General features: G+C 58.5%; 7 protein-coding genes across 7 annotated transcripts; 4 read left to right on the top strand and 3 right to left on the bottom strand.

Moving 5' to 3' along the window:
* Window positions 1-105: 105 nt before the first annotated feature.
* TRAVEDRAFT_159338 (NADH-cytochrome b5 reductase) lies at window positions 106-1,898 on the bottom strand. The gene is made up of 7 exons (XM_008034881.1): window positions 1,476-1,898; window positions 1,335-1,416; window positions 1,121-1,277; window positions 645-1,059; window positions 564-591; window positions 443-503; window positions 106-390 (listed from the first exon to the last, which is right to left on the bottom strand). Exons 1-7 carry the CDS (start codon window positions 1,744-1,746, stop codon window positions 376-378), a joined length of 1,029 nt encoding a protein of 342 aa, XP_008033072.1. The 5' UTR covers window positions 1,747-1,898; the 3' UTR covers window positions 106-375.
* A 1,165-nt stretch (window positions 1,899-3,063) lies between these two features.
* On the top strand, window positions 3,064-5,236 carry TRAVEDRAFT_112206 (uncharacterized protein; the record flags this gene model as incomplete). Its single annotated transcript, XM_008034880.1, has 3 exons — window positions 3,064-3,860; window positions 3,924-4,091; window positions 4,156-5,236. The coding sequence occupies 3 exons, from the start codon at window positions 3,064-3,066 to the stop codon at window positions 5,234-5,236; spliced, it is 2,046 nt and encodes a 681-aa protein (XP_008033071.1).
* A 643-nt stretch (window positions 5,237-5,879) lies between these two features.
* TRAVEDRAFT_62208 (DUF846-domain-containing protein) lies at window positions 5,880-7,343 on the bottom strand (the record flags this gene model as incomplete). Its single annotated transcript, XM_008034281.1, has 11 exons — window positions 5,880-6,071; window positions 6,154-6,219; window positions 6,311-6,381; window positions 6,440-6,449; window positions 6,520-6,551; window positions 6,611-6,655; window positions 6,720-6,764; window positions 6,817-6,864; window positions 6,925-7,026; window positions 7,086-7,108; window positions 7,172-7,343. 11 exons carry the CDS (start codon window positions 7,341-7,343, stop codon window positions 5,942-5,944), a joined length of 744 nt encoding a protein of 247 aa, XP_008032472.1. The 3' UTR covers window positions 5,880-5,941.
* A 379-nt stretch (window positions 7,344-7,722) lies between these two features.
* On the top strand, window positions 7,723-12,015 carry TRAVEDRAFT_62207 (RNI-like protein). Its single transcript, XM_008034280.1, has 13 exons — window positions 7,723-8,228; window positions 8,286-8,451; window positions 8,503-8,579; window positions 8,676-9,328; window positions 9,671-9,695; window positions 9,839-10,197; window positions 10,257-10,453; window positions 10,524-10,692; window positions 10,783-11,280; window positions 11,355-11,553; window positions 11,618-11,721; window positions 11,781-11,857; window positions 11,941-12,015. The coding sequence occupies exons 1-12, from the start codon at window positions 7,760-7,762 to the stop codon at window positions 11,808-11,810; spliced, it is 2,946 nt and encodes a 981-aa protein (XP_008032471.1). The 5' UTR covers window positions 7,723-7,759; the 3' UTR covers window positions 11,811-11,857; window positions 11,941-12,015.
* Window positions 11,793-15,159, bottom strand: TRAVEDRAFT_55584 (uncharacterized protein). Its single transcript, XM_008034204.1, has 12 exons — window positions 14,832-15,159; window positions 14,632-14,769; window positions 14,443-14,566; window positions 14,205-14,384; window positions 14,027-14,145; window positions 13,911-13,974; window positions 13,384-13,857; window positions 13,148-13,328; window positions 12,486-13,082; window positions 12,120-12,430; window positions 12,034-12,063; window positions 11,793-11,980 (listed from the first exon to the last, which is right to left on the bottom strand). The coding sequence occupies exons 1-12, from the start codon at window positions 15,141-15,143 to the stop codon at window positions 11,955-11,957; spliced, it is 2,556 nt and encodes an 851-aa protein (XP_008032395.1). The 5' UTR covers window positions 15,144-15,159; the 3' UTR covers window positions 11,793-11,954.
* Window positions 15,160-16,793: 1,634 nt separating this feature from the next.
* TRAVEDRAFT_68478 (uncharacterized protein) lies at window positions 16,794-19,537 on the top strand (the record flags this gene model as incomplete). The annotated part of the gene is made up of 5 exons (XM_008034879.1): window positions 16,794-17,106; window positions 17,163-17,235; window positions 17,287-17,332; window positions 17,388-18,261; window positions 18,311-19,537. 5 exons carry the CDS (start codon window positions 16,794-16,796, stop codon window positions 19,528-19,530), a joined length of 2,526 nt encoding a protein of 841 aa, XP_008033070.1. The 3' UTR covers window positions 19,531-19,537.
* A 1,348-nt stretch (window positions 19,538-20,885) lies between these two features.
* Window positions 20,886-23,345, top strand: TRAVEDRAFT_139861 (amino acid permease). The gene is made up of 11 exons (XM_008034878.1): window positions 20,886-21,088; window positions 21,146-21,266; window positions 21,328-21,423; window positions 21,478-21,490; window positions 21,561-21,732; window positions 21,789-22,008; window positions 22,064-22,355; window positions 22,411-22,569; window positions 22,635-22,804; window positions 22,865-23,098; window positions 23,160-23,345. The coding sequence occupies exons 1-11, from the start codon at window positions 20,937-20,939 to the stop codon at window positions 23,163-23,165; spliced, it is 1,635 nt and encodes a 544-aa protein (XP_008033069.1). The 5' UTR covers window positions 20,886-20,936; the 3' UTR covers window positions 23,166-23,345.
* Window positions 23,346-24,176: the final 831 nt, after the last annotated feature.

Raw genomic sequence — 24,176 nt, 5'->3', positions numbered from 1 at the left:
TGTGAGAACGGGACTTTGGATAGGAAGAGGTAGTACGTTAACTCACCTTAAGGTACCTCGCCGATCCTGGGATACGTGAAGGTGTGAGTAGAGAAGGACGGCCCTGCGCAGAGGGCTTTATGCGCTCCCGCTTGGCTTGTATAGCATCGACCGACCACAACGTGCGCCGCTTCCCGCGTCCTCGGGCGGCTGCAAGAACGGGTACATCAGAAGCTCTCAAGCTGGGAATCACGTCGCGGGCCCGGGTCGTCTCGTGACTGTTCATAGCAGACAGCTAACCCAAGAGATCGTATTAACACCGTATAAGCTTATTCCACACGGGAAGTAGATCTAGTAACATGACCGACACCGAGCCCCCAGCGCCGCGCGGGGCGCTCAGAAGCAGAACACCTGCGGAACTTATCAGCCAAGGTGGCGGGGCCGAGAACACGGGTCTACGCACCTGGTCCTCGAGCTTGCTGATTGTCCTGGGAGCAGCGTAGTTGAGCTCGGCGAGGTGCTTCCTATATGGCAAGAGCACTGTCAGAAAACGCGGTAACGTGCCGTGGTATACCGCCACCTACTTCATGGCCGTGATCATGGGCGGAGGGCCTAGGACAGCTGTCAGTACGCAGCGCACGCCATGCTGTAACAAGAGCACGTACCGCACATGAGGATCTTGATGTCCTTGTCCGTGGGCGGCAGGTGCTTCTCGATCTGCTCCTTCGTCACAAAGCCAACGCCGCCGTCCCAGCTGGGCGGGGGGTTGTTGAGCACGTAGTACACCCTGAACCGGTGGCTGTGCTTTGAGGCAAGCTCGTCGAGCTCCTTCTTGAGCAGGATGTCCTCAGGGTTGACGTTTGCGTAGATGAGCGAGAGCTTGGTGCGGTCGAGGGGGTTCTTGAGCGCCGCGCGCACGATCTGGAGCATGGGGGTGATGCCCGTGCCACCCGCGATCATGCCAAACTCGCGCGCGAGCGTGGGGGTGTAGCGGAACTGGCCCTTGGGGCCCTTGATGCGCACCTTGTCGCCGATTTTGAGGAGGGAGATGAAGCGCGAGATGTTACCCTTCTCGTACGCCTGGGGCCGGGTAACATAAGCGCCCAATGTCACGTACAGAGGATCCCGGGACAGGACATACCTTGATGAGCAGGTCGAAGTGGCCCAGGTCGTCGTCACTGCTCGTGGGCGTGTAGCTCCGCATGATGTCCTTGCCGTTAATCTCGGCCGACACGGAGACGTGCTGGCCAATGGGGAGACCGAGTACATCTTGCGGATGAGGAAGGGCGAACCGGTAGCTTTACGCGTACCGCATGAGACGAGGAGGCAAGCATGTGGGTTTGCACATAACTCACATGGCGGTGTTCGGCGAAATGACGATCTTCTCCCGGAGGGGGAACTCCTTCCATACCTGAGGGTCCAGGACGGGCTTCCTCTCTGGCCAGCGAAGCAGGCGTCAAAACCTCGTAAGGGGTTATGCAAGCGGACTGACGTACTGCCTCCGCGACCAAACTTCATGTACACCCATGTGCTCGTGACGATGGCGAGTGCCAGCGCGATGAGCTGGGCGTAGGGGCCGCTCGTGAAGTCTGCCATGTCTGCGTCTACGTGTTCCCGGTGCTTTCTCTCGAGGCCGATGAGGACGAGGTCGGAGAAGTGGTAGCCTGCGGCGTGAAGTTTTGACTTGACGAACGCGGTGAGGGCGAAGAGGAGGACGGAGGTGCCGAGGAAGGAGGCAACGAAGGCCAGCTGGAACTGGTCGGGCATGCGGCTCGCTCGCAGACTGAGAAATGCGCTGGGGTGAGGCCACTCGGGAAGCTGGTCGGGCGCGATCGCGGGGGACGGCCGAACTGTACCCGCGCGTCTGTAGCGCGCCGTAACCGTGTCGCGCCACGCCGAGGCCAACCGGGACGCTCGCCTAGCCACACGCGCCGCAGGACACTGCTCTCTCGACGATTCATGAAGTACGCTTTATGTATATTGCAACGACGACGTGGCGCGGTCTTCTCATGTAGCTAAGGGAACAGGTGCGTGCTCGGCGAATATGAAGGATGCACAAGGACGTGGCGAACATGAGTTGCCGGAGCTCCGGTACAGTCGCAAATGTGGCCCGTGGCACACGGATACCGGGTCCGAGGGTTTGATCAACTTCACGAGTCCGGGCTGCACTAGTCGCGTTGCGAGGGGCTCAAACGCGAGGATAACGGTCGGAGCCAAAACAGCTTGGAGGTGTGAGACTGAGCGTTCACGGGAATGTCAGGCGGCCGACGTTGCCAGTCGTGTCTTGCGAACTTGTGAAGAGCGGATTCTAACGTCGCGTGCTGTACGTGCTGATCTAGTACGTATCATCATTTGTTTTTGCAGACTTGTCGTTGAAGGTAGAGGAAGTGCCTGCAAATCTGTCGTGATTGCTCACGATGGATCCATACGCCTAATTGCAGATCACATTAGGACTGTGATGGCACCCCGCCTGCAGCTGATCGCGCGCCTGGATTGGGCAGAGTGCGGGAGGACAGAAAGGGTCATCATGCTGAAGTGGACGTTGAAGTGAGGTCGGCTCATCCTTGACTGGCCGCGCAAATCGGCAGCCTGCGGAGGCGGCGCCAAGCCACCGACTCGCGCAGTAGGAGTGGTGGAGGCGGGAGAGTTCCGCAGCAGACTGAGCGCGAGCAGGAGACAGGACTCGGTGAGCGAGGGTGGAGTGGGAGGCGGGAGTGGCAGCACAGGACGGCGGGCGACCAGGGGACGGGCGTCGAGAGCAAGTGGGAGCCTCGTGCAGCGATGGGCCGGATCGGGCGTCTGCCAATCCTCCACGCGGAACAAAGTCGCACAAACAGCGTGGTACAGTGCGCGAAGCGCCCAAGTTCAGTTATGGTCGGCGGTCGGTCGCGCCGTCCCCTTGTCCTCCTCCTCCTCCTCCCTCTCCGAGTGCTTGCTGGGTCCCCCTCCCCCTCCGTCCTCTTTTCCTTCTCCTTCTCCCCTGTACTTTTTTCTCCCTTTTTTCTCTTCTTCTCTGGGTCATCTCCCCCGGCCACCCCGCAGCTACAGCTATCTACACGCCGGCGTGTTGAACCAACCAGCAGCATGGACGCCGCGACCCCTCGCCCGCAGTCAACCCTTCCGCCACGCAGGAAGGGTCCCCCTGCGCCCCTTCGCATCGACACGCCTCTTTTCAACCCCGGCGTGGCCTTCTTCTCGAGCGACAGCTCCGCTTCCGCGTCCACCCTCTCTTCCACCACTTCTGACGCCGATTCTTTTATCCTCCCCTCCCCCAGCAAACCTCGATCCCTCCGTAACATGAAGAAGCTGTCCATAACCCTCCCATCGGCCCAATCCTCATCCAACTCCCTCACTCTCCCCGCCGTCGACCCCACCAACATAGTCCCTCCGACTCCTTCGCTGGGGCCAAAACGGCGCCCGTCTGTCATCTCCCTTCCCAATACAAGTACGAACCTCCTTCGTAGGAAAGGCGAGGATGGAGATGGCTCCCCCACCGTGGCATACGCCGATGGGCCCGCTCAGATCTTGCCTGGGATATGGCTCGGTTCGGAGGATAACGTTCGAGATTGGAGAGGTCTCATGGAGCGAGGCATCAAATCGGTCCTGAACGTAGCCAAGGAGGTTCAGACCGATTTCGACCAGCAGAGCACACAAGCTCTGCGCCCGTTCATGTCGACCCCCGACCTGAACGACTCACATACGGACTCAACACGTCGGGACTCCTCGTACTACCCCGCGCACTTACCCAGCGGCAGACCCGCCATGCACTATCTCAAACTCCACTGGTCGCACGGACAGTCCGATCTCGTGCACACAGGGTTCCCAGCAGCGTTCGCGTTCGTCGATCGCGCACTGGAACGTGGAGACGGCGTGCTCGTACAGTGCGTATACATCGTGCTTTCGAAGTTGCTTCGAACCAATCTCATGACCCTTTGAAATTGTAGCTGCCAATGCGGCGTCTCTCGCTCAGCCACGTTGGTCATCGCACTGGTTATGCGTGCAGCCGCACAGCGCTCTGCAAGCGTCCCCTCTGAGGTATGGGCGCTGAAAGGCATGCAAGGCGCGTACTCGTTCGTCAAAGAAAAGAGCAAGTGGGTTGGCCCCAACATGTCGTAGGTCTTCTTTCTCCAGATGATCGATTACGAATTGCCGTCTCACGGTAGCTTCGTGTCCCAGGCTCATTTACCAGCTCCTGGACTATGAACGGACACTGAAAACGGGAGATTCATCTCCGACCCCGTCTGAACTCTCCGCGGAAGAGGAGTGGGGTCGCAGGCGTCAAGCGATGGAGGACACCGATACCGAGGATGACCGTGAAAGCATCGAGATGATGCGTGAAGCGAAGGCGCTCGACCAGGCCATGGAAGACCGCATCATCGCCCGCAAATCGTCTTCGTCGTCACTTGAATCAACGGGTCACGGTCGCGGGATGGGTCCGGCTTGGCGATCGAAGTACGGCAGTCAGCGCAAACGCAAGGGTTCCGCAGCCAGCATTCTCACCAACGGCAGCATCCTCAGCGAAGATCTCGTCGAGGAGGATGAGGAAGAGGAACTTCTCGGCGTGCGCCGCAACTTCGACGCCGTCAGCCTGGGTGCCAGGAGCTCGAGTGCGGAGCCCACAGAAGACGACTCGCCGTCAGAGTCGTCGAGTCAGCCGTTCCGCCGTCCTGGCGTCTTCAGCCCTCCGATGTCTGGTACATTGACCGCTCGCCCTCCGGGCTTGTTCCTGCCCCCGTCCGCGCCTGCTCACAAGACCAAGTTCTCACTTCCCCCAGTGCCGGCCACAGCTGTGAGGTCGACCTTCGACTTGACTCCTCGCGCACCACGTACGGCCAAACCCCGTCGCCGGCCGCCCCCGCTCGGTATACTTCCTGCAGTACCCGCATCACCCATCGTCCCCGTCAACGCCCCCATCGCGCACCCCCGGACACGCACAGAGTCCCGCAAGCCGGAAACCCCACCCGCGCATCTGCGCGGCGGACCTGTCAAAACTACTCCGCCGAGAAGCCAAGCTTCCTCGGCTCTGGCGACACCCTCTCAGACACTCTTCGTCTTCCCTCCGTCTCCCACCCTCACGGCGCGGACGCCTTCGACGCTGACCATTACGTCGAACTCGTACCCCTTCCCGTCGATCTCGACGCCTCGCGTGTCGACGTTCAAGTCGGAGGGACGCCGCAGATCCTTTATCGGCCTCACTGCCCCCGCCACGCCCACGGTCGCTTCATCGCGCGTCGATGTGCGTGGCTGGATGTCATGACCCGTCCCATTTCTCGCCCACGCATCGGATGTACTGCATGACATGTGACATGTCTGTTTATGCCATCTTATGCTCGAGCCCCGTCTGTTCTGCCTAGCGACTTTCACCGTGCCACATCCCGGTTCTCTCGCATTTTCGCTTTCTGCTTTCCCGTCTCACACTTGGACACTTTTATTCCCTTTTTTCTTATTCTTCACGCTTGCGACCGCCTTGTTCACATTCTCTTTATATGCGAGGTCTCGGGCACATCTGGCATATATCATTATCACGGCTGCTCCTCGTTCGCTGTTCATATTCCCCGCCTTTCTCATCGGTCTCTCCCATTCTGTGTGAATAGATTGGACCCCGCATCGTCGCAGCACTGCAATTCTGTCTCCCGACTGTATATTATCACACCCCGTCCGCCGCAATTTCTGACATGTTCCCTGTCTCTTGCGCATTTTCCTCTCTTCCATTCATCGTTTGATCACCGCTCTTCTTCGTGTCGTCGCTCAGGGCCGCTCAGATCCACATGTACGCCCCCTCTCATATGCCGCTCCGCAGAGCGGACAGAAATCCAGGAGGAATACACCATGCATTCCCCACTCCATACTGCAGATCTCCCAGTCAGTCGTGACGCATGGGATGACGACCGAGAGCGCGAGTGAATGAAAAATATATGCGTGCAAGAATAGCGGTGCGAATCGCCCGAGGGCCCCGCGTACTTCACCCGAAGACGCGGCCGACGCTGTTCTTGACCACGCCCGTCAGGATCTGCCCGCCGAGGCCGCCCATGCCCATGTTCCAGCCGGAGGACGCGAGGTTGTTCGCCCACTTCTGCTTGGCATCGCGGTCGCTGCAGAACGCGGACGTTGACAGGCCGTCAGTCACCGGTCAGCCCTGCGTCGCGTCGTACGATGAAAGAATGCGGTACGCACGCGTAGGTGAAGCCAATGCCGTTCGTGACGTTGAACACGAGCGCCAGGACGACGATGGGCACGAAGCTGACAGCGGACAGCGGGAGTCAGCACACGTGCACGCGCAGACCGCAGGCCGAAGGCGCAGTGGGTGCAGCGGGGATAATGGGGAACGTACGACAGGTTGAACTTGAGGAAGGAGACGATCAGGAGCGCGAGCCAGAGCAGCGGGAAGGTGTACACCGCGATCTGGGGCCCATCTGCGCGTCAGCGCGACGTCAGTGCTGTGGACCGCAGTCTGACTGACCCAGAACATCCTGGAGCGGCCGGAGCGCGTTAGCACGAGGGTTCGAAGAAGAAGCGCATGGTACACAGACGGGGACGTACTTCGAATCAATGGGGTTGGCAGGTCGAGATGGCTGCAATGTGAAATGGCGAGTTGAGCTGGAGATATGCGCGAGAACCGGAGGGCACGCACGTCGCGGCTTTCGAACACCCAATAGCTTGAGCCGTCATCATCGACCTGGAGACCGGGGGACGGGCAGGTTGGACGGGCAGGTTGATAGACATGTGGCTGAGGAGCGTACCTGGTTCCAGTACCGCAGGCCGACCAGGCGCCGACCTGCTACATTCTACGGGCAGGCTGTCAGTTAAGATGGAGTAAGCGAGTGATAGGGTACGCACCCTGCAGTTCCAGAAGTCCATTGCGAGCAGGACGACAACAATCACGGACTGTCATGGCGCAGACGTTTAGGACGTTAACAGAGAGGTCACGCGGGGGGATACACTCACGGAAAGGACATAGTTTGATATGAAAAACCCACAGAGGATGTAGACTGTGATAGCGGCCACTCGGAAAAAGTAGAGGAAGAAGAGGACTAGGGGGTGTGCAGACTGGCACGGAACGTTGAGCTGACTTGTATGGACGCGCGACGTGATTCAAGGGAGCGCACCTGTCGTAGTATGCCAGCAAGACCTTCGAGCACACACGGGTATGATCTCTCTGTACTCCTCTAGTGCAACAGTCTCGGAAACACACCTGACTCTGCGTCTCCCGGATTCGAAGCCATCTGCTGTGCTGGGCGGGAGGCATTGGACCCAGAATTGGTGGTAGGTGGTGGGTTAATAGTTCCCTGAGCAGAAGTGCGCTGCTCGTATTCCGAGGGCTCATCGGCTTCGATTGTCTCGAAAAGAGGTGTTGACGAGCTCATGGTGGCAAACGAGAAGTGAACGGTCCGCGCGCGTCTCGCGCGTTGTACAGCGTCACTGCTATGCTACATATAGGCGCCCATTATACGCACTACGCGCTTCCACGTGGTTCACAACCTCCATGACTGTAGCTTACATGCTGTTTCAACTTCCGACTCTGTTCCAACTTCCGACTCTCTTTGCGTCCACGTCGTCCGCTCTTGAGTGAATACTGCTCTAGCTGCCACGTCTGTTGTATCCGTCTGGGAACGGTCTGGCAGAATATACTGCGGACTGATTGCGGTCATCACTGCCTGTATTTGTATGTTGGCAATAACTCCGAGCTGCCTTCAAGCTTGTCTCTGCTCCCCCACCACTGCACTCCCGTCTACAAGTTTTCAGCAAGGTCGTACGCTAGGGTTATACACCCGGGAACACTATGGCTAGTGCAAACGGTGACTCTAGCGGGTCTAACAGACCGTCCGAACGAACCCCTCTATTACCTAGCCGCCGCCCAACGCAAGAGGCTCACCACGACTCTAGCGAGACAGTCGTGCCCCACGTAGGAACGTATGCCTCGGAGATCAACCTCGTGGACCTGGCCACATACAACACCAATGATCTGTATCCTTCTACGCTTTCCTCGCGACCCGCGCAAACTGCTTTCGCCCTATGCGTCCTCTTGCATTACCGTAAATCAATTGCAGGAGTCACAGCATCGCGCGGACGCGACGTTTGGAATCAGTGGCACGAAAAAAACCAACATTCTCTGGGGATTAGCACCCTCGATTACCTGGCTCTTCGCGTGTGGTCCGAGTACCTTGAAGACGCTGGGACCGCAGACGAGATAGCAGAGGTGCTGTGGACGGCATACCCCATTGATGTGTACTCGCCGTTCACCACACGAGGTAAGAGGACGCTGTTACTATACAGCTCATCGATATAGCGCTAAGGACAACTTGCAGTGATTGATTTCTTAGCGGCCGGCCACGCCCCAGACGATCTCACAAGCCACCCTCTAATCCATCTTAGCCTAATGGATACATGGAAGTACGGCCGCCCCAGTGTCCGCGAAGGAGATGGCGTTGTTTCCTCCCTGCTGCGCTTCATAGATCGCTGTGCTACTCCTCGGTGAGTAAGCGTAGCTTTGATGCAAGAGATGATTTCTCACTCGCTCTTTAGGGTACTGTACATCATGAACGTTGGGACACATCTCGCATACTTATGGATCCTCTATGTCTTTGTGAACGGCCAATCAGGTGACTTCGGTTGTGTCCGCCACGCTTTCGTCCTGCTATATGCGTTGGGGAAAGTGGCCCAACCCTGGCCGCTTTCCACGATAGCGTCTCTCCTAGTGTTGATGCCATTCCTCTCCTGGTTCCCGGACACACCACATTTTGGCTCTCACGCGCTATCCAACGTACTGCTTGGTCTGTACTTGGAATTCATCTACCTCCACCTTCCCGTCCAGCCGACTAGCCCGCTATTCCTGCTGCGTCCGGAACAGATTCTTCCCCTCGCGGTACTTGCGTGGAGGGGTCTACGCGCCCTCTTCATCCCGCCACTGTTCTTCCTACCCGGCCTCATCCTCTCCTTGATGCTCCTCTCACAAACGTTGGACCGTTGGCTGCTCGGGACTTGGTCCGTCAACAGCCTTGTCGGGGGGCCAACCGACACCCAAATCACATTCTTGTACTTGCTCCTCACAATGTTCCTCCTCCTGTGCTTCTCCCTGATCTACGCCATGATCGTCAACCCCTTCCTCGCGGCGTCTCAAGGACCCGAGTCCTCCCCTTGGGACCGGTACACGCGATCCGTCGGGATGGAAGCGCGGCGTGCATTTATACGCACCGTCCGGCTGTACGGCTTGGACAATCACATCCCCGCGCCGCTCAACCTCCTGCAGGTCGTCTTCGTGCGCATCCCGCAGCTGACTCTCGTACTGCTACGCAAGAAGGATGCGGCGGCGCGGATTGCAGCCTTCGACAAGGTGCTGTGGCGGATTACGGTGGGACCCGCCGCGTTTTTGCTGTCCGCGCTGTGGTTGTGGCATCTGCGAGCATATTGATTGCATGTTAGGTGTGTACCCTTGAATTGTGCTCGTGACCTAGAAACTGAATCGTGTGGCGTGAAGCAGATGTCGCGTCCCTTGCTTTGATTGTTCCCGGGCTCTGCGCTCTTCTGTTGCTTTCTTTCAGTTTTGGGCGGCAGTATGGGATGCTTCATCTCGTGTTCGCTACGTAGATTACCTGGCGTGCTGGGTTAAGGATTATTGACACTCGTGTCTGCTCCTGTACTACCTTCGTGATTGCGGAATGTACCATACGAATTACTTATCGTCCTATACTAGTGCTATGTGCCTGAGTACACCAAGAGTACGGTGTAGCCTCATAGGCGCTCAATATTACTACGTCATGTGGCTGAGCGCTACCGCGCGGCCATAAGGTCAACCTTGTCGGGCCACGAACTTGGCGCGCCACACACATCAAACTTGCAGCTCTGCGCTATCCGCACACAGCGATGAGTACGCGAAGAAAAGCGGGTCAACGAAGCGGCCAACCACCTGCCAAACGGCGCAAGAGAGAGATTGGCCAAGCCAACTCGGACGATGACATACCGACCGCTCAGGCGCAAGCGAACGCGCCTTCCGCCGCCGCCCTATCTCAGCGCATTCTCCCTCTGGATCATATACCCTCACTAGGGGCCATATGCCTGAAGGTGTTTGCGGACAACTTTCAACGATTCTCCACCAAAGAGGCCATGTGGGAGAACGTGCGGTTGTGGCTGAAGGAGCTGCCGGATGCTCTCGTCCAGAAGATCTTCACGACCCTGAGGCACACGTGTCCGACGATCCTGGCCCATGGACTTATTGTATCAGTATGGGCCACATATTTCTGCAGTTGAAATCAATCTCACACAACTTCTGCTGTTTGCAGTACTTCTTGCGAGGCACTTCTATCGTCCTCTCCGATGACCTCCCCGGCGTCACCCGGCCAACAATATACGCAGTCGGGGATATGCCCACCCATGATCAACTACGGGAGCTGGAGCTTACCGGCTTCTCTAAAATTCCGGATGCGACGTTTGCGACGGCCGTGTCCAAGCTACCGGCTCTCCAAAAGTTGAACCTACGGTAAGTTCAACATCAAGTTGTTGGAATCGACAGCATCTGCCGGAACCAAACCGACTTACAAGTCGTATAGCGGATGCACGAAAGTGGCGCAGAATACCCTAGATGCAGCGGCCAAGCATTGCCCACAACTACAAGTTGTGAACGTGAATTATACCGCCGTCACGCCAGCCTCTCTCGCGCCTCTTCTACTCAACTGTAAAAACTTGGAGGTTTTGAAGGTCGCAGGGATCCCTAACTGGGTGAATACAGCGTCCTCCGGCGATTGAAGCCTCGTGCGAGGCTTGCGTACTAACGGACCTCCTGTATAGACTGATACAACATTTTCGAAGCTATGGAGCGCGTTAGGGGTCACGGAAGGCTTCCAACTGCCCAACCTACGTTCCCTCAAGCTTCGTCAGGCTCCCCTCAGTGACACGGTACTGAATCCCGTGTTCACCATCTGCCCTAACTTGGAACGTCTGGATCTATCCTTCACACTCGTCAAACGCCCCGCCCTACCCGCAGGCCACATGCTGGAAAAGCTCGTCCTGACGTCCACGAAAATTTCGAGCGCGGACCTTCTCGCAGTGGTCTCACCACTCCGCCGGCTGCGGGTGCTCGCCATCGGGGCCATGGGAGGAAGCCAGGGCTCCAGCGCTGCGATTTCCAACACGTCCGCCATGACGTTGACGGACGACACGCTGCGTGCATTGACGGACGTCCTGGCGGAGTGCCCCGATATAGAGCGCGTGAACCTGGTCGGGAACACCAAGCTGGGGTTCACAGGCAGGCGGGGGCCTGACGCCGCTCTCGCGCAGTTCGTCCGTAGGGTGGGCCGCCGTTGCAAGGTACGAGAGGGATGCTGTGCTCAGGGTTCAGTGAGTGTACGGCGGCCGGGGCTGACAGCCATTGAATTTCGCAGCAACTAAACTTGGCTAACATCGCGTCCTTGCGGTCGTCGGACCTAGAGGGCCTTGCCCAGCCTGATGACCTTGGCGAGGGGTCGTCGCAGCTGGTGCATCTGAACCTAAACAACACCTCTGTGGATGATACGGCGGCCCCATACATCTCGTCTTGTGTGCATCTGCAGACGCTGGAACTGGCTAGTACTAAGTTTACGAGTATGTTGTTCACACGTTTGATTGGTGGACGGATCATGCGACTTAACCTGTCACTCTGCTTCAGGCGCAGGGCTATTCCCGATCATCGACGCCTGTGAACGTCTTGAGAAACTGGATCTAACCAGCTGCAGGGGTGTGCGAGTCGGCGAACGACGCCGCTTCTTTGAGGTTCGTCCCGAGCACGGCTTTTCATGGCATGTAACCGAATTGAAGCGACATGTTCACAGGTCTGGGAGGAAGAGTGGAAGAACTCGTAACATTTCCTGGATATACCCTCGAATCCGTGGCATGTAGTTCATTATCTGTACGTGGATCCAGGGTTTCGGTAAACCCGCTCTGCACCAGCAGTCCCATGCCGCCCAACTTATGCTTGAAATGTTTTTCCAGGATCCAATGGGCGTTTAGGAGGGGACGCACTGGAAGTAGACTGTGGAACCCTTCGTCAGCAACTGCGCTCGAACGACCATCCTCAATACTCACATGCGTTCTGCGTCACACAAGTCGAACCCGCTATAGCCTCGCGCGTCAGCACTGAGTGTTCGCGACACACACTGGGATTCACGTACCGGCGCAGACCGTGGGTCCCGTCCAGTTTTGCCCTCCGCATTGGCCGTAGACCGGTGCCAGGGCGGTCGGTGTCGAGGCTGGAGCTGAGGCTGGCGAGGTGGCGGGCGCCGAAGTGTGGGAGCTGGCAGGAGCCGAAGTGGCGGGGGCTGAGGAAGCCGTAGTAGACGCAGGTGCGGAGGTTGACACAGGCTTCGTGGAGGATGGTGCGGGGGCGGACACTGTCGAGGCGGGGGCAGTTGCAGTGGGGGCAGGGGCGGAACCGGCTACGTCTCCGTAGAAGATACCGCGTCCGTTCGTTCCAACGAATACCCTGTATCATTGAATTAGTCAAGCCCACTACTGCTCAGACGCGAATGATAGCTTACCGGCCGTAGACGCGGAGATCAGCAGCGAGCACGTTCGCGCTCGCCGATCCAAAGCCGTGCGCAGCATCGTTGACCTTCACCCAGTTGACCCCAGCATCGTCCGACCGGAAGTAGCCCACGCCGCCGATGTTGGCCGCCGCGAAGAGGGCAGGGTACCCGCCCGCAGTCTTCGGCGCACCAAGGGCGATGGACCAGGCCTGCGAGACGCCGGAGATGGCGGTGAAGCTCGCGCCGGTGTTCGTCGAGTGGAAGAGGCCCTTGTCGGTAGACACCCAGACGTCCCCGGTCACGTTCGGGTGGACGATGACCCTGAATGGCGACGTCGACGAGCCGAGGCTGCCCTGCGCCGCGAACGTTTTGCCGCCGTCGGTGGAGACGAAGAACTTCGAGCCGGACGCGCCGTAGAAGATGGAGTTGTTCTTCTTGTCGGACGCGATGGCCGCGTCGGACGGAAGCGACGCCACTGCGGCGAAGGGGTTCGTGTACTGCGAGACCATGATGCCGTTGCTGGAGGTCTTCCACAGCACGGTGTCGCCGTTGGCCGAGAGTGCGACCTTGCCGCCACCGACGTCGTCGGGTGCGCCGTAGTCCTGCGACCTGTTCCATCGTATGAGCACTGCCTATAGAAAACGTCTACCTGGGTTCGTGCATGCCGTACTCACCAAGTCACGCCAGAGTCGGTCGAGATGGCAACCTGCTTCCCTTGCGAGCCGTCCGTGGTCGTTCCGATCCGAACGATGGTAGCCGGGACGTTGCCAGCGTAGTCGATGTCGGAAGAGCTCGAATAGGTCGGGTTCGTGTACGAGACCAGCGGCGCCGAATCCAGGCTCGTGTGGACGAAGCCTGGTGACGACACTCAGCTTCTATCATGATAGACCGCAGAACACAATAGACGTACCGTCGACGTCACCAATTGCGGAAATGAGATGGGCGCCCACGGGCGGCGAGATCAGACCCTGCACGGACGTCTCCTCGATGCCGTCGGCGAGCGACTTGAGGGTGATGTTGCGCGAGGCGGTGTCCCATTTGAGCAGATCGTGCCCGCCGTAGATGGTCTCGCCCGTGCCGTAGAGCCAGTGGTTCGAGTCGAAGGGGTCGATGGAGAGGCCCTCCATCATCCAGCCGATCTGCATGACGAGGTCCGAGGAAGTCAGGTCCGGGCCAATCCATGGTGCGAGCGTGTCGTCGTAGGTGTAGTAGCGGTTCAGCGTTGGGTACGACTGCCATGCCCAGAGACCGGTCCAGGTCTTTCCGCCGTCTGTAGAGCGGAAGATTTGCCCATCTGGCCACCAGGAGTTGAGCGCGGCGACCATTATTGTGCCGGGTTTTTGTGCGTCGACGGCGACACCACCGAAGCCGAAGTACAGATCGCCTAATAAACATAGCTTAGCCTCGTGCTACCAACAGTAAGATAGCAAGATTTGCCTCCAGAAACGGGAGTGATGTCGGTGAAAGTTCCAGCAGTCAAGTCGTACTTGAAGACGCTTCCCTATACGACCTATCAGCTAGCTGTCCACTCTTTCGCGAGTCGTAGTGATTACCATCGTGCCATCGTAAGGTCCTGCGCCGTCGGAGTACGAGATGTACAGAGCCTTCTCAGCGGGAGACAGGACACCCTTGTGAGGAATGAAGGTGTTGTTTTGTCCGGGGACCGCCTTCCCTGCCATGGAAGTCAGCTCGTGCTGGTCTGAAATCGAACTGTAGTCGCAGAACACTTACAGGTCGCACCCGCGTCACTCGACACGAAGATGTTGTCGCTACCCTTGTTCGCGACGCCGACGAAGATGCGGGGCGTCGCCTTTCCGGACGAGCCGGAGGTGGTGTCGAAGGTCACCCAGGACAGTCCCATGATGTCGTTGTTGTATCCTGAGGTGTCCGTAGGGTCCGGAACGTACGTTCCTGCAGAGGTCTGCGTCAACAAGCGCGCTTTGCACCAGGTCCAGTTGAAAGTGCATACCGACATTCGGGAAATTCTTGATCTGGGTCCAAGTCGCACCAAAGTCGGATGACTTCCAGAGACCGTTTCCGCTGCGCGCGCCGAAGAACAGGATGTTGTTGCTGTTGGGGTCGATCGCAAGTCGCTATAGGACGTCAAGTAATCATGCCCATCAGATTGGCTGAATTGCTGAAAGCCAGCGCTGTATACCTCGCCCATTCCGCGACCGGGCATGTTGCCGCCGACCTTGAACGGGAGGACCGATGGAGTGAAGGTCGAGCCCTGGTCAGTAGAGATCAAGATTTGTCCATTGTTGGGGTCCCAAGAGTTGGTGTACATTCCCGTCGCCTGGTGAAATGTGTTCGTGTCAGATCTTTGAGAGTTGTACGAGATGAGCTGCGAACACGTACCAAGTAGAGACGCTTGGGGTCTACGGGGTCAGTAGCAATCGCATCAACGCCCCAGTAGTTCCAGCGAGCATCGTCTACAAAGTCAAGCAGGGGTGTCCAAGAGTCGTCAGCATTGAGCTTGTACGCGCCGCCAATGTCAGTACGCGCGAACGCAAGCCCCTTCTGAGACGGGTTGAAGACAATGTTAGGCACAAAGCCGCCTCCGCCTCCGATCTTCACGTTCTTCCAGGTGTACGACTGCGAGGACACCGCGGCGACGAATGTCACCACGGCCGGCAGCGTAAAGACCGCCAGGAGAGTCAAGCGGAGCATAGCGAGTCGGATGGGCCAGATGCCTAGAGGACCGCTCGCAATGAGGGCGATTATATGCATGCGCTGCAGCGAAGAACATGACCGGTTGCACAAGGCGCATGCTTATTGCCCCCGACTAAGCAGCGACACAGCATATGCCTTCCGAAGAATAAGCGCGAAGAGTGGTCACGAAGGGAAGCGACGCGTGAGTCCGCGGTATGCATTGGGCAGGTATGTTTGGGACGACTGATACTCCGAGGATCCACTGGTGGTCGAGGTCCGAGACTGAGCCGTAAGTCGCGGGCCGCTCCCGTACATCGTGATCTGGTCGTGCATGAAGAAGGAACGGTGAGTTTTGATGCCAACGCAGACTGCTCACACTCACTGTGAAACACTGGCAGTGGTGATACGGTAGAACCAAATAAGAGACCGGGTCCGGTATCTATACCACAAGTGACGCCACCTGGTATAAGTTGCCGGGATTGTTTGTGAGTCGCAGCGTCGCCTCATTCGCTGGCGGTGGAGCACGATGCTCTACCGCCCGTGCGGCCCCGACTTTCGGACTTTTTGTGAAGCAGGGATGCTAAGAACCTTGTGATCGGAAGCGAGCAGGTGCTTGCAAGGTCACCGTCCATGTGCATTCAACAGGTCTTCTCCCCGTCGCCATATAATTAGTGGTGGGCAATGGCCCATTTCGAGTTAGGTGAGTTCCAGTGTAGGCATAGCTCCAGTGGTCAGTTGACTGTAGCTGAGGACGGCCGGGATCCATGAGACCTGCGGGTGCCTGGGTTCGAAGTGGGCGCGGTGCTCGTCCGGAGAAATATAGGGCCAGAGGCTACACGTTAATTAACTCGCAGACTCCGAGTCACGCAATTGCGCGGGCGACAGACGACATGGTGGTCCGGCACAGCTTTTGATCTTACCTGCTCTTTTTGCCCCCGCTCCACCCTGACCAGGGACCCACAATATATAGGTTTGATGAGTGACTGACGCTTGACGTCAACGAGGGCCGGGGGGGCGTATGCCCTACGAGCGCAGCCCTCTCTTCGAAATCAGTCCCACTCACTGACACCGGTTCTGACCCTGTGCTTGTTCTCCCGGGAAAGCGTGGTCATATTACTGGGAGAATGTGTGTGCACCTCGGTCGCAGTGCGTTTTGTTTTGGAAGAGCTTAGCGAGGATGCGTGTGGTGCAGGTGCAAGGAGAGCGCCACAACCGACGAGGGCGATTGAGCGGGAGACGCCGGTGGGTGGCGGTGCTACGGCTAGCTGACGAGCGTCTAAAGACAACAAGGGCGGCACGGGTGCTTGTGCCGAAACGAGCATGACCTATTCAGACACAAGGCGTTGCCTGCAGCTGGCGGTGGCACACTGGCACGCACATCACCGCCCGCCAGACAAATAACACGGATGGCTCATAAACCTTACCACCCCTTGCGCGCACCTTCACTCTTACCACCATCTGCTACGCCCTCCCTATCTCTCAATGTTCGGCTTTCTCACATCCTGGGCATCGGCACCACCGGCCCCGCCACCAAAGCGCATCCCTCTTAGACAAGGCCGGAGGAGAGAACATGACGCTCATATAGCAGCGCCACATCGGTCTGCTACTCCTAGAGTCGCGCCACATCAGTCTGCGAGACTGGGATATCCACAACCTGAGCCTGTGGCGATGGGGCCGGCACCTGTGGACGGGGAAGTACGAAGCTCGTTCTTCACTGCGTTGTACGCGCCCTACGCCGATACGCCACAGCCCCGTCCTCCTCGACTTCCGAGAGCGTTCCAGTCGAGATGCAATGCCCGTGTCGACTGGACTGTCAGGCCGGCCCTTGACACGTCCAGCAGCGACGAAGAAGACGACGAAATAAATGCACCTAAGATCCCGGGCGGTCTTCTCGAGCAACCCGCCTATATCCCCGTGAACAAGTGGCTTTGGACACAGAACAAGCCTCTGTCAGACGCTGTAACATTGCGTAACATTTCTGGTGCGTTGTCTCAAGCTCTCTAGCGGGATCGAGAGACGAGTTCTTACTTGCCACAGTTGACGCCACATGCGCCACCAGCATTATGAGGGCCAAGATCGACGGTACCGAAGTAACTTATCTGTGCAAGAGGTATGTTATCATCATCTAATCCATATCATAAGCTCAAATGAACGTATCTAGCTGGTCTCGTGCTTCGCGCGATCAGTGGCGAGGATTTTACTCTGAGGTATATTCCTCTTAAACCTCTACGACCTTTCAGTATAGTGACCCCCATACCACAGCTCAAACTCTACTCCTCGCCATATTACATGCGAGCGCTGCAGGGCTTCATCGTGCCCAACATCATCAACCTCTACGAGAGCGCTCACTCCATCTCCCTCCTCATGGAGCTCCCACACACCTCCTTCTGGATGGAAGCCTCCGCCGACATGCCCGCCGTGCTCAAGAAGGTCGTCTACCAGACCTACATCATCCTGCACCAGCGGGGCATCCTCCACGGCGAGGCCGAGCTGCGCAACATGCTCATCGGCGGCGACGGGCACGTCACGCTCGTCAACTTCCACGCCGCCCGCGCGCGCTTCCCCATCCCCGAGCTCGGGCTCGAGCAGGCGGACCGGCGCGAGTTCGCGCTGGAGCTGCGGCAGGTCGCGTACAAACTCGACTACGACGGCGCACGCGCGCGCGAGAACGCGAAGATGGCGCGCTTCGTCGCGCTCGAGAAGCGCAACAAGCGGCTGCGCGAGCGAGGGCGGCCTGCGGAGAGCCCGATGCTCGAGGAGCGCGAGGAGCCGTTCATCCCGGTCGACCTGTGGAAAAAACGGTTCACGAACGCGCCCGATGTGGCGCACCGGAGGCATGTCGTCCCTGGACAGGCGCCGGACGAGCTGCAGCGTTGTATTGATTCGTTCGAGGTTGCGATAGAGCATATGGAGCAGCGTGAGACGATAGAGATGTTGTCTCCGCTCATCGACCGCTTGCCTCCGCCGACTCCGTCATCTGACGCACCAGAATCGGAGTCGGAGTCGGAAGCCCCACCGTCGAGGTCTCGCAAACGAAAGGCGCGTCAGGCGGTAGAGGATGGCGAGTCTCCGCACAAACGGGCCCGAGGCAATGAAAGCACGGACGAGCCAGCATCGCCTCCACCGTCATATGAACGTGCGTATATGCCATATATTACTCGTGCACCGAGCTAATCGGCACACAGGTTCATCTACCACATATGACACTGGCACCTCAGATACTCTTCTGCGGGCACAGCCGACCCAGAGGTATCCGCAGAAGCCGGACTTCGTACGCGACTTCGCGGACAAGCCATACAACGGTCCTCGCGGGTACTACGTCCCCTCCCCGCCAATGGAGTCCCTCGCGAGCACTATGCGGAACATACACATCCGCAACACGAACGCCATCCAGGCAGCCCTGCAAGGGCTGCATTATTACCGGTTCGACAAGCCAACAGTGCGCGCACCGTCCTTCAAGCGGAACCTGCCGGCGGGCTGCCACATCTCGCTCGGCGCGCTGAAGCGGCAGCGCGCTGCGGCGGAGCATCCCGACACCACGGAGGGGATGCGGGCGGCGAAGAGGGTGCGGTTCGAACAGGACCGCGTCGCGTCGTTGATGGAGCGCCGGAAGGTGAAGTTTAGGGAAGAGGTCTCCTTCCTGGAGCCGCCACCAGTTGTGCCGGATTACGCACGAATCATCGTCGACGGGCCGCCTGCGGGATGGCCCCCGGAACCTGTCCCTGCCGCCGTGGACGAGCCGCCCGCAGCAGAGCTCCCACAACCTGTCCCTGCGGCGGTCGAAATGCCACGAAGCATCCTGAAACCGACACCGCCTGTGAAGGGTGTGACCTACGACTTCAGCCTCTGGCCGATGAGGTCCCACGGCGCCTTCGACGACCCCGATGAGGACTCTCAGTCTACGCCGTTGGTACTTGGTCCCCCTCCAGACGCGGCGCCTGTGGCTGGCCCATCTACGCTACCGCCGGCGGGCCCGGACGCGCCCGAGGGGTCTGGGCGAATACTTCCCTTTACTGGCGTAGCGGGGGAGCGGGTGGGACGCTCGACTGAGCGATATGCTGATGCGTCTATCGCTGATGGCGCGGACAGCGCAGCGGGCTCGTTATCGGGTCCTCCGTCTGTGCCTTCGCTTGCTCTCACGGACGAGGCCTTCGCCGCCTCCGCGCCTGCGCCCTGGACTGTCCCTTTTATGGAGGGACCGGGGGCGTCGATGGTTCGCGGCACCGAAGCGTCCGCTGCGACGGGTGAATGGTATCGGCCTCGGAGTCGGACCCAGCCGCAGTCGAGAGGCGGGGCGGGGTCGTCCGCTGGTCATGCGCCATTACCAGACGACTCCGAGGAGGACGAGATGGAGATGGCGGAGGTGGAAGGGATCCTGTTCAGGTTATCGGACTCGGAGTCGTAGCTTGCGGTGTGTTTGTACGAGCCGCCGCCACCGTGCGCACAGTCTACCGTTGACAGATGGCGGCGATGGTGGCAGAACTGGACAAAAATACGGATCCATTTCGCGCTCCGGATTAGCACAAAGATTCGAGAGACGGCGTCCCGGCGACCTGGGTGCGTTTTTATCGGGTGCCTCAGCGTATCTGCAGGGCGGCGTCCTGCACAGCCCGGCGTTTCACTCTTCCAAGAGATAGGGCTCGCTTAGCTGCTGTTAAAGAGACGGGAGTGAGGAGACGGTGCCTGAGCAGCTCTCGCTTACCCGTGACAGTGGTGGAAACCGACCGGGATGGAGGTGGAGTCGCGTGAGCTGCATAATTTCCGCTGACCGCTGAATTCGTCAGCTCCGCGGTCCGCTGTGCTCCTACGCGGGTATTTGGCTGCCAGATACACGCTGTCGTCCGCTGGCAGACTGGGATGCTCAGCCTCGCGCAGTGCCAGGATCCGTCGGGCGCGGTGAGAGAGACAGTGGATACAAGTACGCGTAACGGTGGCGCTGAGGCGCCGGTGGGCCCCGCGATCAATGATCGCGGGGGAAACATATGTCCCGATCGAGTATGGACAGACGTGGACGTTCTCGAGGCGTCTTCCGAAATCCCGACTCTGGCAACCGCGCCTCCTATCTTTGCGGGACCAGTGCGCTCGCGATTTCCCCCGAACGAGCGCGGGAGAACGGCGGCGTCCCAGTACTTCTTGACTCAGCTGCGGACGACGGTGTCGCGCATCAGCCGAGGCGACGTTTGGGGCTTGAGAGAGCACATGGGCCCTTGAATCGTAAGCGAACTCTCGGTGTGCTACGAGCGACGAGGGCGACGAGATATGGTAAGGTTCGGCCCATGATCTTACCCCGCATCGGCTAACGATCTTGAGATACGACGACTGCACACGGCAGATTGATTTTCACCCTCCACAGATAGACGCCCGTGCCCGTCCTGCACGATCGAGCCCGACTGGGGAGAGTGCGGCTGTTCTCCCGCGTCCCGCCTGCCTTTGCGGGCAGCTGCAGGCACCTGCCCGGCACTCATCCGAGCTCTGCGTGCACTGGTTCCAGCGTGTGTGAGCGCGGCTATAGGTGGGTAGCTGGCGGGAGTGGCAGCGCAGGCCGGAAAGGTCGGGAGATTGATAGCTGCGAGAGATGCTGGAGAGGATCGCTTGGGCCTTGGCTCAGGCTGAAATCCTCCAGTCATATCGCGGGCAAATTTCTCTGCCGTACCTATCTTCCCAATACAGACATCCACGGCCCTTTCCTGCAAGCGCCAGACGGCACATGGATCGCAGTATATAAATTGTCTGCTCCCCTCCGCTGCCAATGAGAGGATCCCCCCTTCCACATCCCGCATCCGCAGTCTTCTGTCTCTCTCACTAGCCATCATGGGCGTCGAAGACAAGGGCTCAGACCCCCATCTCGTTCACGAGGTCGTCGCGGAGAAGCACCTGGACTATGATTCCGAGAACCAGGTGCCCGTGCACGCGGAGCACACCCTCAAGCGTCAACTCAAGAACAGGCACATTGCCATGATCAGGTTCGTTGAATTTACCATTCTCGGTATTCGCCTATGCTAAACTCACGTCTCGTATAGTATCGGTGGTGTCATCGGTACTGGTCTGTTCTTGGGTACCGCGACCTCGCTGCAGCAAGGAGGTCCCATCGGTCTACTTCTCGGTTATGGTGTCGTCGGAACTGTCTGCTACAGTGTCATGGTGCGTACAATTAGTCCCGCGAAAATCGTCCAATTCCCTCACACGACCTGGATCACCTCAGATTTCTCTCGGAGAGATGGTCGCATACCTCCCGCTACCCGGCGGTCACATCAAGCTCGCAGAGCGCTTCGTCGACCCGGCATTCTCCTTCGTTATGGTAAGTCGTGATGACATGGCATACTGCGGCGTTTTGCTGATAAACCGCACGCAGGGCTGGAATTACTGTGCGTACCCACTGCGGCGCGGCTGCAAGCAGTGCGGATGAGAGTACAACCGAGCTGACCGCTTACTCAGGGTATAACTGGACTATCATCCTTCCTGCGGAACTGAGCGCGGCCGCCGTCCTAATCAATTTTTGGAATCAATCGGTCAACAACGCCGTATGGATAACGATTTGCTTGGTCGTGGTCATCACGATCAACATGTTCGGTGCGGGTGTGTACGGAGAGTGCGAGTTCATCTTCGCGTATGTCATTCCCGCCCCCTCGCAGCATCTCCGCCCGCCTAACCGTGTCGATGCAGGTCCATCAAAGTCATCACTATCACCGGTCTGATCATTCTCGGTATCGTCCTCGACCTCGGCGGTGGTCCCAACCACGACCGTCTTGGTTTCCGCTACTGGAAGAACCCGGGTCCGTTTGTGCAGTACGACGGGATCGCGGGCGCCAAGGGCCAGTTCCTCGGGTTCTTCGCTGTCTTGACCCAGGCTGCGTTCTCCTTCATCGGCACGGAGATTGTTGCTGTACGTACTCCCTTCCTCCCCAACTTACGTGACACTTATGCGACGGAAATCACAGATTGCAGCAGGTGAGGCGAAGAACCCTCGTCGCAACTTGCCCAAGGCCATCAAGCGCGTCTACGTCCGTATCCTGCTCTTCTACATCGGCGGTGTCACCATCATTGGCCTTCTCGTGCCTTCTTCGGACCCGGGTCTGGGCATTACGACTTCCGATGCTGGAAAGTCGCCCTTCGTCATTGCCATCCGCAAAGCCGGTATCACAGGACTGCCATCGGTCATCAACGCCGCCCTCCTCACCTCCGCGTGGTCCGCTGCGTCTAGTGACTTGTACACGAGTTCCCGTGCACTCTGTACGTTACTGCATCCTCACGAAGACGCTCGATACTTATGCATGACACCTTACAGACGGCCTTGCCACTGTCGGCAATGCGCCCAAGATCTTCAAGAAGGTCACCAAGAACGGCCTCCCCATCGTCTCTCTCCTCACTTGCGCCGCGTTCTCCACGCTCGCATACATGGGTGTGTCGACTGGATCCGGCCGGGTCTTCGGGTGGTTCGTTAACAGTAAGTCGCCGGCATACGCCTGCCAAGACTCGTGCGGAGCAGCGTGTTAACGCTCTTCTTCCCAGTGACCTCCATCGCCGGACTCATGACGTGGTTCGGTATCAGCGTGACGTACGTCCGCTTCTACAAGGGCTTCAAGCTCCAGGGCTTCGACCGTGCGACGCTCCCGTACGCTCACGTGCTGCAGCCGTACGCTGCCTGGTACGCGATCTTCATGTGCCTCTTCATCTGCTTCGTGAGTACCCCACACCCTGTCCTTCACATAGACCGCACGGCTAACGCGCGCGATGTGCAGTTCTCCGGCTGGGCAGTGTTCCTGAAGGGCAAGTGGGCGACGGACACGTTCGTCACGAACTACCTCCCGCTCGCGCTCTTCCCCATCCTCTACATCGGCGCGAAGCTCTATTTCCGCACGCCCATGGTCCGGCCCGAGGACATGGACTTCATCACCGGCCTCAAGGAGATCGAGGCGGAGACCTACGACGAGCCCCCTCCCCGCAACTGGGTCGAGAAGTGGTGGCAGTGGCTGGTGCGTTCCCTCTGCCTTTCGAACGCTTACGCGCAGTCGCTCAATGATTGCCATCTTGCAGATGTAAAAAACGGTTCGGTATCTTGCCCGCCGCGTAATGCTTACGACTCTGTAATGCGCGGTCCCCACTTCTATGTGCCACCGTGGAGTATAACCCCTTGCTGCAGCGCACGCTGCTTATTGTACTGTAGATGTAGTATCCGGAATTGTATAATGATAACCCGGTTAACAGCTGGAAGTCTATTTTGAGGCGACGAGAGGCGTCCACAACAGATGGAAGTGACCCACATACTCCTACAACCGACTCATATTGAATATCCAATTTGCAATGGACGACGGTAGGGACGGGTTCGCCTGGCCGCGTGCACACGTCGGTAGCCGACTCTAGGTACGCCGGCGATGCGCATGTTTAAATGTGTATTCACATGTTCACATGCGATCGTAGCGGTAGGTCAGAAGTGACGGAGTTGACGCCTCCAGGACGCCTCCGCGCAGCGTCGGATCGGTGGCGCTTCCTTCAGAACTTCCAAGTTTAAATGCTTACAGCGTGTTCGCGCGATCGAGGGTGCGGATTTCCCCGGTATCCATGGGCCAGGCTGCGCTGTATTTCGAGTTTCATGAGTGAGTATATGCGGGTCTATGTCAGTGTGCTTCCAGTCTTGTTTGAACTTACGTACATACTTGCCTGCAGGCGAGCCCGGTGCCGGTGCTTCAGCGACCGTAATGCACGTCTGTGGTTTACGCCGACCCCGGTTATCACAGAAACGTCGATAGCGAGTTTGAGAACCCGAGGACGCAACGGCCGGGTGAACCGGTCATGCATGGAAACGATTTTCGAGACTTGGCGATCGCTTGCAAAGTCGCCACCATCTGCGAGTAGAGGCCTGGGTCCCATGACGCGTATGTATATCGCAATCGAGTCTACCTGAAGCCGTCTCAGTCGTGGAAGCGTACTCTTGAACTGCTGACGCGTACCAGAATGCGCCCATAGAGAGGGCTTGCTTCAAGTGCCGGACAGAAGGATTGAAACATGCACTGGCAGGTCACGGACCGTGCACCACAGACCCTTCGTCGCAGC

This window comes from Trametes versicolor (genome assembly GCF_000271585.1).
Source record: "Trametes versicolor FP-101664 SS1 unplaced genomic scaffold TRAVEscaffold_1, whole genome shotgun sequence".
In the NCBI taxonomy this organism is placed as follows: Eukaryota; Fungi; Basidiomycota; class Agaricomycetes; order Polyporales; family Polyporaceae; genus Trametes; species Trametes versicolor.
Note: the sequence above shows the minus strand (reverse complement) of the source record. Positions and strands in the feature narration are given on the sequence as shown.